General features: G+C 39.6%; 2 protein-coding genes and 1 long non-coding RNA gene across 6 annotated transcripts in view; 2 read left to right on the forward strand and 1 right to left on the reverse strand.

The window, feature by feature from the left end:
- The window catches only part of LOC123865204 (ornithine decarboxylase 1-like), a 23,177-nt gene extending 18,161 nt beyond the window's left edge, over positions 1 to 5,016 (forward strand). For all 4 annotated transcript variants that reach the window (XM_045906084.1, XM_045906082.1, XM_045906083.1 and 1 more), the window contains 8 exons: positions 209 to 326; positions 758 to 889; positions 1,476 to 1,599; positions 1,858 to 2,031; positions 2,411 to 2,542; positions 3,363 to 3,488; positions 3,820 to 4,028; positions 4,417 to 5,016. In XM_045906084.1, coding sequence (XP_045762040.1) covers positions 209 to 326; positions 758 to 889; positions 1,476 to 1,599; positions 1,858 to 2,031; positions 2,411 to 2,542; positions 3,363 to 3,488; positions 3,820 to 4,028; positions 4,417 to 4,594 — 1,193 coding nt within the window. In that variant the 3' untranslated portion in view covers positions 4,595 to 5,016. The remainder of the gene's footprint in view (positions 1 to 208; positions 327 to 757; positions 890 to 1,475; positions 1,600 to 1,857; positions 2,032 to 2,410; positions 2,543 to 3,362; positions 3,489 to 3,819; positions 4,029 to 4,416) is intronic.
- The window catches only part of LOC123865213, a 22,062-nt gene that overhangs the window by 7,480 nt on the left and 314 nt on the right, over positions 1 to 14,268 (forward strand). The window contains exon 2 of the long non-coding RNA XR_006795938.1: positions 10,673 to 10,680. This is a non-coding gene — a long non-coding RNA (uncharacterized LOC123865213). The remainder of the gene's footprint in view (positions 1 to 10,672; positions 10,681 to 14,268) is intronic.
- Positions 10,436 to 14,268, reverse strand: part of LOC123865193 (exportin-2) — a 17,809-nt gene continuing 13,976 nt past the window's right edge. Inside the window, exons 17-20 of the mRNA XM_045906061.1 lie at positions 12,093 to 12,255; positions 11,340 to 11,484; positions 10,829 to 11,002; positions 10,436 to 10,611 (exon numbers count right to left, since the gene is read on the reverse strand). Of these exons, the coding sequence (XP_045762017.1) occupies positions 10,848 to 11,002; positions 11,340 to 11,484; positions 12,093 to 12,255 (463 nt within the window). The 3' untranslated portion in view covers positions 10,436 to 10,611; positions 10,829 to 10,847. The remainder of the gene's footprint in view (positions 10,612 to 10,828; positions 11,003 to 11,339; positions 11,485 to 12,092; positions 12,256 to 14,268) is intronic.

The raw sequence follows: 14,268 nt of genomic DNA on the forward strand, positions 1-14,268 counted from the left end.
TCTGTGATGAATTTAGTGTCTTTTCAGTGTGGGGCCTGGAGCCTTGTTCAGAGCTTCAGTATACGCGTGAATTGATCTGGTGGAAGTCGTAGCTCAGATCTGGCAGACTAAGATGCTGCTGTCTCATCTTTTTACACACAATGAAGTAGGACACAATGATGATAATGCTTGAATGTGTTGGTTCTGAACATGTTGGTGTTGTCCGCAGCGGTGAAGTGCAATGATGACAAGCTGATGGTCAGCACGCTGGCCGCGTTGGGCGCCGGCTTCGACTGCGCCTCCAAGGCAGAGATCCAGCTCGTTACATCCCTCGGAGTGGGCCCCGAGTAAGTGAATAATGCTTTAGGGACTACCCTACTAGGTTAAGCCTTGGCCTTCCAGTCAGGGGCACCGGGGTTTGACACAGGGCACATACTTCTTACTTTTCGAAGCTATCTGAGTTTTGAACTGTTAAATATCACTCACTTTAACGGTGAAAGTAAACATTGTGGTGAAAACCTGCATGCCTCCATAATGTTCTCAAACGTGTGTAAAGTCTGCCAATCCACACTTAGTCGTAGTAAACTATGGTCGAACCCTTTTTATTCTAAGAGGAGACCCATGCTTCAGCATTGTGCCAGATTTCTTTCTAAATATCAAAAATAAAAATATAGTTAAATTTTGATCTAAATCGGCGGAGCTTTGAAGCAGCCGAGAATTTTTTCTCTCAGCATTGAAAACACATTCTAGTCTATAAAAATTGTCTTTTGTCCCACAGTCGCATAATCTTCGCAAACCCCGCCAAACCCGCGTCTCACATCCGCTATGCGAGCGCCGCCGGAGTCACCACCATGACCTTCGACTCCGAGACCGAGCTGATGAAGATCAAGCAGTACATGCCGCACGCTCAGTGAGTATCTACACATCGATCCTGGAAAACCTGCAACAATCATTATTTCAATCGCAATTGCTGTGATTGGCTGAATTTATGACATTCTTGTTAGAACAAGCCAATAGTGACCGAGCGTCAACCAATCTGAGATGATGGCGATCGTCATATTGTAGCATTTTGATGTAATCGGCAAGAACTTCGTAATCGCGATTCAGGCAGCGGAACATAACCGCTACGTTATTCGGACTCTGTCATGTTTGCGTCATAGATCTAATAGCTACATCTAGTAGTAACCGTACAGATTAATCTTTTTTTTTTTCTTGGGCAGGGGAAAATCCTTATGGATGTCAATTATTGACATGCCCGACTTAACTGAGGTTTTCTCGGTGACCTACGGGCTAAAAACTCCTGCCTTCTCTGTCCGTCCTTCCCGGTACTGCAAAGGGACTGTCCGCTCAGGCTGTTTGCGTTTTGCCTGGACTATTCGTCGTTCACACATTGTTTTCATTATTGACTGCAGCATTTTTGGCATCCTTATTACTGCATAGATTAATTAGTGATCTATTTATTAATTCGAAGAGATTAATTGAAAGTGTGTCCTCAGGTTGGTCGTCCGCATCCGCTGCGACGCAGCATCCGCGCAGTGCCCGCTCGGCATCAAGTTCGGCTGCGACCCCGTCGCCGAGGCGCCGCGCTTGCTCAAGATCGCTGCTGTTATTGGCCTTAACGTGAGATATTTTGAACACTTACAAACATACACCACACACCCACACACCACACCACACCACATCACATCACACACGCACGCACCACACCACATCACACACCCACGCACCACAACACACACACTACAACACACAGGCCACAACACACACACCACTACTCACTACTATATTGGTATGAAATAAATCTTTGAACACGTCTGCCCTAGCAGCCATCGCGTTTGCGAAGACCCGTTAATTGGAAAATGTTTTTTTGGTATTTAGGTGGTGGGCGTATCCTTCCACGTGGGTTCCGGCGCGCAAGAGATGGGCGTGTACGCGCGCGCCATCCAGTACGCGCGCACACTGTTCGACACGGGCGACGCCGCGGGGCACACCATGTACCTGCTGGACATCGGAGGCGGCTTCCCGGGCAACAGCGGCACTTCCATACGCGAGGTGAGTCACACACGCCCACGCCATACAGTTTGCCTTACAAATTGCGCATATGATGTACAGTTTGCCTTATAAAATAATAATAATAATAATTTGTAGATACAATTCAACATTGGTTTAAGTTTTGTGATTTAATCTACATGGACTACACTTTCAAATCCTTATTTTACCCCCTTGGAGATTAAATTTTCAAAAATCCTTTCTTAGCGGATGTCTACGTCAATAGCTATCTGCATGCCACTGTTTGGCAATCCGTCCAGTAGTTAGCTGTGCGTAGATAGATCCGTCAGTTACCTTTTCCTATATATTTATATATATTTTATATATATTTATTTATAGCTTTTAATACATATTTAGATTTTAACAGTATATTGTGTGTTAGGTGTCGCAGGTGATCAACGCAGCGCTAGAAGCGCAGTTTCCGTCCCGCTCCGTGCGCGTGATCGCGGAGCCGGGCCGGTACTTTGCTGCCGCGGCCTACACCCTCGCGGCCATGGTGCACGCCACCAGGCAGGTCGGTGTTGACCGTGGATTATAACACTATCTCATCTTTTTCTTCATCGTCGTAACACTCTTGGCAGAGCGGTCGTGGTCATCACGAAGCAAACCCCTAGAAGTGAGGCCTAAAGTGATCCCATGTTTAGGGGATAAATTTCCCTAAATCTTTTCTAAAGGCCGGGCCGTATCACAGCGGTGCTTCGCGTCAAAATATTCTTTCGTAGGCAAGTAAATACAGACCGTTACCTATAACTTGTTCTCTGACGTTATGTTGGCGCCATTGCATATCACACAATAATGAACCCTAAGTTCTAAGGAATAAAGCAAACAAAGCAATGATGCAACATGACGACAGGGACCAAGTTATAGTGAACAATCAGTATGCCGCGACGCGCCGCGCCGCTCTTGCGCGACATGGTCCATACGAAATGATTGAAAGCATATTTTAACGCGGTTCGTAATGCGGTTCGCTCTTTAGCGCATAAGGAACATCATCATCATCATCAGTATTAATCTGTTGCTAAGCACGGACCTGTCAGAATGAGAAGGGTGTGGCCATACGCTGGTCAAGTGGGGATTCGCAGAATTCACACACCGCTGAGAGAATCGCGGAGAACTCTCAGGCATGTAGGTTTTTCACGATGTTTTCCTTCGCCGTTAGAGCAAGTGCTATTTAAATTGCTTAAAATGCACATGACTCCGAAAAGTTTGAGGGTTGACCTACTAGTTAACATGTAAGCTGCCCTAGTTTGAACTAGGGCTGACATGTTAACTAGTAGGTTATCACAGCTTACATAGGTAGTGATTATTCATTTTGTGCGGTATTTTGTCGCCAGCTGCCGGCCAGGGAGGGCGAGAGTGCGGAGGAGGCGCACACGATGTACTTCATCAACGACGGCGTGTACGGCTCCTTCAACTGCGTGCTGTACGACCACCAGCAAGTGCACGCCGAGCCGCTAGAGGTGAGACGCGACGTACACGGCATGTCATCGACCGTAAATTATCGGCCTGGACAGTAACATACCATTATCCTATACTACCGATTTTATTTTACATAATTTTACTCATAGACAAACTAGAACCCCTTTCCCTTCCTTTAGAGGGGATGTTATCTGGTTGGTACCTACCCCACGAACTAGAAACCTAAAACAAATGTGGTTAGGTCCATTTTACTAACTTTTTTTCAATTCTCGAATTCTATGAATGTTGTTCAATTGTACAAACTAAACAAATGGCTGTCGTATTTCGTAATATTTTCATTGAATTAAAGAATCTTTCAACCTCTTCCACCAGGAGTCATCAGAGCGTCCTCAGCAGTGCTCAATCTGGGGCCCCTCGTGCGACGCGCTGGACTGCGTGCTCCCCGCTTACTCGCTTCCCCCGCAGCGCACGGGCAACTGGCTGGTTTTCAAGGATATGGGCGCTTATACTATCCCGGTAGCTTCGCCCTTCAACGGCTTCCCCACTCCGAAGGTCCGCGCTGTTCTGGACAAGCATTTGTGGTAAGTGAGCCTATTTCTCTTTTGTGAGTTCCGTACCCGAAGGGTGCTAATGGGGTCCTCTTATTAAGCCTCCGCTGTCCGATCGCCCGTCTATCTGTTAGCGGGCCATATCGCGTGAACGAGAATTTCATAATGGCCGCCAAGAAAGTAAAAAAATATTATTTCTTGTCCGACTGTCCCATAATCCGCGCAGACTAAATATGGCGCGTAAGTAATAACCAATAGCGATCAGACGCGCGCTATGATTGGCTGAGATGTTTTCGCGGCATTTTAAAATAAGATTTCTGCGCATAAGGCGGCGTAACTTATAAAAGTAATAGTAGTACTGTACACATGTTGATATAACTCCTCTTTAAGTGTAAATGTGATCTCGTTATCTGCCTTCCAGGACGATGCTGGAAGACCTGTGGCCGCTCACGGGTGCTCACTTCTCGTTCGGCCGCATCCCGCAGACGCCGCCCCCCTCCCCCGACCCGGACTCGGACGGCGCCTCCCCCTCGTCCCCCCTCTCCCCGGCGGGCCCCGCCCCCCACCACGCGGTGTTCGTAGAGTGCGCGCTCAAGTGACCGCGAGAGAATATGTGCGACACATACGCAGACCGGAGGGGCGCAGTCGTTAGACATGGATAATGGCGTACTATTCGTTTTTTTTTTTACTTTTTTTTTTTGATTGTATTAACACTATTGCACAATTTATTACATTGTATTATCTATTTATGTTGTATAGAGGGAAAGGCTTAAAGCATAGGCTTAAGGGAAAATATTCATAGGAGTCGAAACGAGCGGGCGATTAAATGACCGACTGCTGTTAAATAATTAAATATCATTCCTAACTTACACGTATGACGCATCGAGACTGCCATTTAACCGGTGGTCATTTAACCGCCTGGGCGTGTCGACAATAAATAGAACATTTGAAAAATTGAAGCAAACCTCATGGTTGTCGTTTAGCGGCCGAAATTATTATTCAGTCTATTTGTAAACTTTCAATACATTATTTGTCAGTAGAATCCTAATTTTGACAAATAACAATGTTGCTATACTTCAGTAACGGTCAGAATTAATCAATCCATCCGTAATCTGTCGATAAATTATTTACCAACGTTGTTATTTATCAAGCATTGTTTGGATTTTGACAAATAACTCATTACAAATAACATTGTTTATCGACAGATTACAAATATATTGTTTATGAATTTCGTAATCTAAGAGAGATTGATTAAATTATTAAATTTCGGCCGTAATTCGCTTTGAAAACTCATCAATTACAGCCTATCTTATTTCCTAATAGAACGTACAGTACTCTTTTATAACTATGTTTTAGCATTCTCATTGATGTATATTGTATTTTATTTTTTATTTGTTTTTATTAAAATAAAAGTTTTTAGAAATATAGCCCAAGGCGTGACTAATTAAATTGAATATAAGTTTTATAGTCGACAGGCATGCTTGTTTCAAATTAATTTCGATCGATGTTTATAGAAATAAATAGAATATTTATAGGAAAATAGAATAAATTAACTTTCGCGCTTTGGGTTAAATTATTAATATTTAATACCTTTTTGCTGAACGTTTGTTAAAATAAGTGTTTAAAAATATAAGATGAAATTAATATGTATTTAACGTTTAAATCACCTTTCAATATTAGCACTTTTGTTGTTTGTAAACACTGAGCGTTAGAAAATTAAACTTTTATTATTGTAATACCTACATATACTTATTACCATTTAAATAATTAATATTATGTCTAAAATAAGATTAAATATGAAATAAAATGTGATTTCTTTTTATTACCGATTATGTCTAATGGCTAAACACTTTTGCCCCTGGATGAAAAAAAAACTATAAAAATTACATTTTATGCAATAAATTAATCTTAGCTATCGATTAATTCGACGTCAAATAACTTTACCATGCCTTTTATGATTTTTTGAATAATAATAAAACTAATATAAAATTGAAATTTATTAACTCTAACATTTTATCGCTTACCTACTAACCTTTTGTTTTAATTAAAATGTACTTATTAACCTCTTTTTTGCATTTTTTTTTGTACTTATAGAAGGTAGTCGACATTCCTAATAAAATTATTGTTAGGTGAAATAATTGTAATGGTTGCGGTATATTCCATGTATTGTCTTATCACCCTATCACCTATTCATATTATGGTATTATGTACTATAGCGCGTACATTTTGATATCTCACTCGCCAGTTTAGCTCAATGTGTCAACTGTCATGTCAAAAGTAATGGTTCACCTTTAAATTAAGAGGGGTCTCTCCGTCACTCGTCCCATACAAACGTAGTTCCAATTTAATTTGAATATTCAGCAACCAAAGTCCATGTTTTGCAGACATATACTAGAATTGATCTATGCCTGTGGTTTTCCAGATTTCTGTTAAAATATTCGGTTTCAAAGTTACGCGGTCTTAAAAATTCACATACAAATCTTTGAGCCCCTGTAATTTCAAAACTACATATTTTTAGAAAAATCTAAAACACCACAGGCACAGATATTAGTTTCTAGAATATGTCTGCAAAATTTCATGGACTTTGGTTGCTTAATATTCAAATGTAATTGGAACTACGATTGTATGGAGTAAGTGACGGAAAGAGCCCTGTTAAGGTCTAATATCCACTAAAATTTTACTTTTGATAATTGACACATAGAATATCAAGTAAATGGCGAGTGAGATGTCAAAATGTATGGATTATATTTGTTTGATATTTAATTTCACTCGCAAATGTTGGATAACAATAGTAATTGTGAATGAAGTTAGCAGAAGGTGTCAAATTGCCCATTAGCTTTCGAAAACTTAGGGTGAGATCTATAGAGCGCGCTCTGCCTTTGCTTAGTATTAAGACAGAGTTAAAACGAGACAGAGCTATATCTCTCACATAAATCTGTCTCGTTTTAACTCAATCTTAAGTCAGAGCAAAGTCAAAGTGCGCTTTATAGATTTCAGCCTTAAAGTAGATGATTTCGCAAATTGCAGTACTGCTTATTAAAATATACGTTGCTGAAATGTACTCTTTTGTTTTAATTCAAGTTACCCTGGGGCTGACGAGAAAGTTGGGATCAGATTGCAATAATCGCATTGGAGATTTTTTTTATTGAATTAATTAAGTATAATAGTTTAAGTAAAGCATGACGTACTAAAAACAAGCAGTTGTACCTAAAATAACCAGGAACAGCGCGAGACCTCACGTGCGGCGAATTATTGTAGATATAAATTCTTTGATAGTTTACCTATCTCAGATATTACTTGATATTATTATTATATTATATTATTATTATATTACTTATACTCTCAGAATGTTTGCAAAATTTCATGGACTTTGGTTGCTTTTTTTTTTCTCTCGGCTGGCTTTACAAAGATTAACCAATGTCAAGTTTGTAGTTATTTGTAACAAGTTAGTTAAACTATACAAGTATGGACCCCGTCTGCGCCGGCGCTTGCCGACATACGCACGGCACCCCCTTAGAGCGCTTTCCAGTTAGTTTTAACAAAAAAAAAACACTTCAAAAAGGCAGAGCACGCCCGCCAGCTAACACCAACACAGACGAAGTCCTATGGTTGCTTAATATTCAAATGAAATTGGAACTACGATTGTATGAAGCGAGTGACGGAGAGAGCCCTGTTAACGTCAGTTACAAACGTAGAGGCTTCGACGTCACTGGCAGGCGTCAAACGTTAGTACATTTGATGCAAATAGCCCTAAAGTAGCCCCATTTTTCGGGTTCCGTACCTCAAAAGGAAAACCGGAACCCTAATAGGATCACTTTGTTGTGCCTGTCTGTCCGTCCGTCCGTCGTGTCTGTCAAGAAAACCTATAGGGTACTTCCCGTGACCTAGAATCAAGAAATTTGGCAGGTAGGTAGGTCTTATAGCACAAGTAAAGGAATAAATCTGAAAACCGTGAATTTATGGTTACATCATTAAAAAACAATTAAAATGTGTTTAGATTTTCAAAGTAAGATATGCCTATATATATATATATATATATGATATAAAGCCCTTTCATATGATACCAAGTGGGGTATCATATGAAAGGGCTTTACCTGTACATTCTAAAACAGATTTTTATTTATTTTTATGCATGATAGTTTTTGATTTACCTTCCAAAATTTCGAAATAAATGCCTCTCAGTGCGCGAGTCCGACTCGCACTTGGCCGGTTTTTTACACCATAATATTTAACATATCGTCGATTCAGGATCGAACCGAGAGTTGCCTCACTCTACTTCACTCTGCTAAAGCTAAAGGTTTTGTTAAAAAAAATTTAAACAAATAATATAAATATTGAATCATTTATTCACAATACAATCAAGTGTCTCTATAATTATACAGAGGGAACAAAAATCTAAATTTACAATCATACAGTTTAACAGAAGAAATGGTCATGTAAAAAGTATCTTTGGGACAGAATGGCGACAAACCCTATTAATGTCAAAAGCGAGATTTTTTTAATTCTGATATTTATATTCAGATACTTTTTTTATTCAGATTATTCGATTATTTACTAGCTAACAACCCGCCCCGGTTTCGCACGGGATGCTTGAAAATAGAAAATAGCCTGTCACTCAGGAAGAATGTCTAATGGTGAAAGAATTTCAAAATCGGTTCCGTAGTTCTGGAGATTACTTCCTACAAACAAACTTACAAACTTCACCCTTTTATAATATTAAGAGCCCGCTTCATCGAAGCGATAACACGTTGATGGATGGAACCTTAAATAGTGCTGTTTTCACAGATGACACACTATAGCTAACTACAATCCCTGCGTGACGGATATTTTCGCGTGAAATTGCGTCCGCACTATAACACGTCCAATTTGTATCAAACTACAGATTTTACGACAAAATCGCGGAAATTAACTCGTTTCGTACTACTTCTAGACAAAAAGTTTTAGAGACAAAATATTTAAATTAAGTAAACCTCAACTTTTTTACAATTTCTCACAATCTTTTGCCAATTTTTGTAATTCCCAGTCTGTTGCGTATTTTTAAATTTCCACCAATCCGTTGCGTATTTTTAAATTTCCACCAATCCGTCGCGTATATTTACAATTCCTCACAATCCGTCGCGTATTATTACAATTCCCCACAATCTGTCGCGTATTTTCACAATTCCCTACAATATGTCGCGTATTTTTACAATTCCCCACAATATGTCACGAATTTTTACAAATCCCCACAATATGGCGCGTATTTTTACAATTTCCCATAATATGGCGTGTACTATTATTTAAGTTGCCATTTCGTCCAAAAGAAACTTCATAAATACTAATTACACTTTATTTTTCTTTTAAACAATACATACGAAAACCATATTTAAATAACACGAGAAACAATCTCTTGAGGATTGAGACGCTCAGCGTCAGAATAAGGATTTTTATCACAAACCATTGAATTTTTTTTGTGTTTAACCTACGTTCACTTAAAATGTAACATTACTCAGTCCTTTCATCCGATTATATTTACATACAATTACAAGATAACTAGAAATAAGATAAGAAATAAGAAAAAACAATAAATCTAAATGTAATAGGAGCTAATATCATTATAATGTATAGCTTGACTCTGAATTTCAAAACCGTTTTATGACGGTGGAAACTATTGTTTGAACTGAATTGATATACAAATCATTCCCGTGAAATATTCTAAATGATACAATTAGAAATTACATAAAAATAAAGATACAAATCTATATTTTTTTTTCTTTAAATCTGGCTTTACTCTGATTAGCCAATGTCAAGTTTGTGATATTTTCAAGTTATTGAATTTATACAAGTATGGACTCCGTCTGCGCCGGCGCCCGCCGACATACGCGCGGCGCCCCTTTAGAGCGCTTCCCAGTCAGTTCCACCACCAAAAAACACCAACTAACACAAAAACCAGCCACTCTTAACAAAAAAAAAACACTCCAAACAAGCACAGCACGCGCGCCAGCAAACGCCATCGCAGACGAAGTCCATACATATCTATATTATATTGGTACTGATTTTGACAACTTCATAGAAAACAATTTTGTTTACAAGATTTATCTTGTAAACAAAATTCTAACTAACTCCCGAAAACTAAAACCCGACTACGATCATCTTTATACACACTGAAATATTCATGTAAAATTGTTTATCTGTCGCTTGGTATATATTAATGTACCAAGTAATAATACAGGTAGTAGGCAAAATTGTTTATATGTCGCTTGGTATATTCATGAACTCAGAGTTTTCTCCTCTTTCATTTGACATCCCACTCGATACAATAGCAAAAAAAAATTTTGATACCCCCACTTTTTTTACATAACTCCGTTAGGTCAATTTTCATCGTATCAAATATGGCCTACGTCACCCGGACCTTTACAACGATTCAATTGACACCTCATTCATCGAAATCGGCTCAGTAGTTTAACACACATAAATACAAACCTACATACATAGACTGCTTAAATCATAACCCTTCTTTTTGGCTTTGCCGTAGTCGGATAGCCTTTCTACGAGTACAAATTTTGTTCAAGTAGCCTATCTTACACACACTGCGGTATCAAAAGGTCCTCAAAACCACGTTTCCGAAATACTTTTAAGGTGAACGCACACTTATCCGAGCCGAGCGCGTTGAACGAGTCGACCGAAACGAATTTTAGAATTCTGTGTATGAAATCTCATGAAACCTCGCACACTTCCGATTCGGACGAGTCGACGCGGGGAAGTGTGCGAGGTTTCATAAGATTTCATACACAGGTTTCTAAAATTCGTTTCGTTCGACTCGTTCGGCTCGGATAAGTGTGCGTTCACCTTTAGGATCCCTTTTTCCCCCATTTAGCACAGTTGAACACTGTAGGCGGCCAGGTATCCGTGCAGCGCGTTGCGGTGCGGCTCGCTGAGCGCGGCCACCCGTGGCGGCAACAAGCCGGGGTAAGACCGGGACATTGTCGCCAGGCTCTCGGCTAAGTAGCGCTTCGGGTCGTCTATACCTGTGGACAACAAACTCGTCATCATTTTTAGGGTACAGTGCCTCAAAAGGAAAAAGGAACCTTTATAGGATCAATTCGTTGTCTGTCTGTCCGTCTGTCCGTCGTGTCTGTCAAGAAACCTATAGGGTACCCGTTGACCTAGAATCATAAAATTTAGCAGGTAGGTAGGTCTTATAGCACAAGTACAGGAAAGTAGCAAACAGACAGACACACATTCACAAAATTACTATATTTTGTGCTAAATATGGTCCATAATGGAAATCAAATATCTAAGCTATTAATAGCTAATAGCTTAGTTATTATTTGACCTTTCTAGTATACTGGTAGCTATACTTACTGGCTAGAGGATCGTTGGTGTTAGACTTGGCGCACGCCAGCTGCGCGTACTGCGGCTGGTAGCCCGGCGCGTCGTCCACTTCGATGAAGTGGTCCTCCGGTAACGTGCTTTCATCTGGAGGCAACTCGAACAGCGCTATGAGTGCCTGGAAAAATTACAAATAGGAATGTTTGCTTGTCACTTTCTGTAATCTATGTCTCCCATTTATCACTTCCTGTAATTCATGCTTTTTTTTTTTTTTATTCACTATAGGTAAGCGCTTGACCACAATCACACCTGATGGAAAGTGATGATGTGGTCTAAGATGGGACGCGTTTACCTAGAAGGTGCCTATTCACTCTTGTTTTAAAGATACCCGGATTGTAATTGGTAGGAAACACAGATCGCGGAAGAGTATTCCAAACCTTAGCCATGCGTATGAGGAATGAAGACGCAAAACGTTTCGTGCGTGAAGATGGAATGTCAACGACATAAGGATGGAAACTCGCCTCGCCATCGATGCTTCACAGAGATCACTTTCTGTAATCCATGCATCAGCTATATCACTTTCTGAAATCCATGCATCAAACATATCACTTTCTAATGCATCACAAATCACTTTATGTAATCAATGCATCACACAGATCACTGTAATCTGTGCATCATGCGTCATGCATCATTGCATGCGTGCAAATCCATGCGTCACACACATAACTTTCTGAAATCCATGCATCACGTATATAACTTTTTGAAATCAATGCATGCACTACACACCTGCAACACTGGCGTCCACAGCCGCGCCAGGCCGCCCTCGCGGAAGTGCGCGCTGTGGCAGAGTAGCTTGACGCAGCCGACGGCCGCGGCCTTGCGCTCCAACGCACCGGTCACTTTTTGTACGTCCGGGACCAACACACGCTCAACGTACATCGCGAACATGCTGAAACAATAATTATAGTTAACAAGAAACAGTTAAAAATTATTTTGCTATAATCCGCCAACAGAAAAAATCTGTATGGTCAAACATGCAATTTTTACAAGGCTGACTACTCCAAAATAAAACTTTCCCTGCAAGGTATTAATTGGTATGAATTGTTGGCTCCAAAAATGTCCGCTGATGAGATGGTATCCATTTTTTATAGTAAATTGGCAAACCTATTTGATCTTTTTGTACCCAAGCATCATCCGCGACCTGCCTCCGTACCATTATGGTTTAGCACTCAGCTCAGGAGATTATTAACTGAGAAGAATAAGCTGCGATTAAAGTTCCGGGTTCATGGCAATCCCCGCGATAAATTAGAATTTGAAATATTGCGTAGTCGCTGTCACTCACTGTTCAAAACCTGCTATAATCAATATAATAAAAATACAGAGGATAGCATTAAACTTAATCCAAAAGCTTTTTGGGGATATGTAAAGAATAAGCGTAAAGGAGCAACCATACCGGGACGAATGTATTATGGGGATCTCATCGCTACTGAAGGGACTGAAATCGCCAATTTATTTGCTGATCACTTTGAGTCAGTGTTTCTAAAAAGCACTGGTAGTACTGTTTATGATACCACAACAAAAGTGACCGTCAATGATGTCCTAACGAAAATTAAGTTTACTGAAGCTATGATATTAAAAAAATTGAATCTACTGAACATTCACAAGGCTTCTGGTCCTGATGGTATACCAGGTATATTTATCAAAAAATGTGCTCGTGAACTTTGCTGGCCACTAAAAACAATATTCAATCGATCTCTTGAAACGGGTGTTTTTCCCTGTATATGGAAGAGAGTACGTGTAGTTCCAATTCATAAAAAGGATGATAACAGTAATGTTCGTAATTACAGACCTATATCTCTGTTGTCCATCTTTGCTAAAATCTTTGAATCACTAGTTTGTCCAATAATAACCGCTCATACAAAGACTAAGATTACTCCTAAGCAGCACGGGTTTCAAAACAAAAAATCTGTCATTAGTAATTTGTTATCATATGTCAATTATATAGCAAAACACATGGATGATGGAACTGAAATCGATTCTGTATATACTGATTTTACCAGTGCTTTTGATAAGGTTCATCATGGAATTTTATTACATAAACTATCCCATGTGTATGGAGTATGTGGCAATTTTTTGTCTTGGCTAGACTCGTATTTAAAGGATAGGGTTCAAGTTGTAGCTGTCAAGGGATATGAGTCAAGGCCTTATAAGGCGGGGTCTGGGGTGCCTCAAGGATCACATCTTGGCCCAATACTGTTTGTTCTGTTTATTAATGATATTGTTGATTGTGTGATTAACAGTGAATGCCTCCTTTTTGCTGATGACATGAAAATATTTAGGACCATCAACAATTTACAGGACACTTTTTTGCTTCAGGAGGATTTAAATAGAATACAGGCGTGGTGTGAGCGCAACAGAATGGTAATCAACACCTCAAAATGTTACTTTATAAAATTTACTAGGAAGAAAAAACAAATTTCTTCCGACTACACCATCAATTGTGAGCATGTGATTCGAACAAATCTTATTAAAGATCTGGGCGTAATGATGGATAATAAATTAAGCTTTACACAGCACTATGATAATATGGTGTTGAGAACATCCAAAACTGTAGGTTTTCTAAAGCGAACTTGTAAAGAATTTCGTTTGTCACGTACTAAAATTATTCTATTTAATGCCTATGTAAGGAGCACTTTGGAGTATGCTAGTGTAATATGGAACCCTTACCATGACTGTCACAAATCTAGAATAGAACGGATACAGCGATCATTTACCCGTTATCTATCATATAAAAACATCCGTGTTCCTAAACGCAGCACATATGAAGAGAGGCTAAAACTTTTTAGAATGGACAGTCTGGTTGATCGTAGGTATAAACTTGACCTATGTGTACTGCACAAAATCCTAAATGGACAACTCTGGTGCTCGGACATTTTGGAACAAATAAAAATAAAAATCCCTC

Source organism: Maniola jurtina, chromosome 5, assembly GCF_905333055.1.
Source record: "Maniola jurtina chromosome 5, ilManJurt1.1, whole genome shotgun sequence".
Classification (NCBI taxonomy): Eukaryota; Metazoa; Arthropoda; class Insecta; order Lepidoptera; family Nymphalidae; genus Maniola; species Maniola jurtina.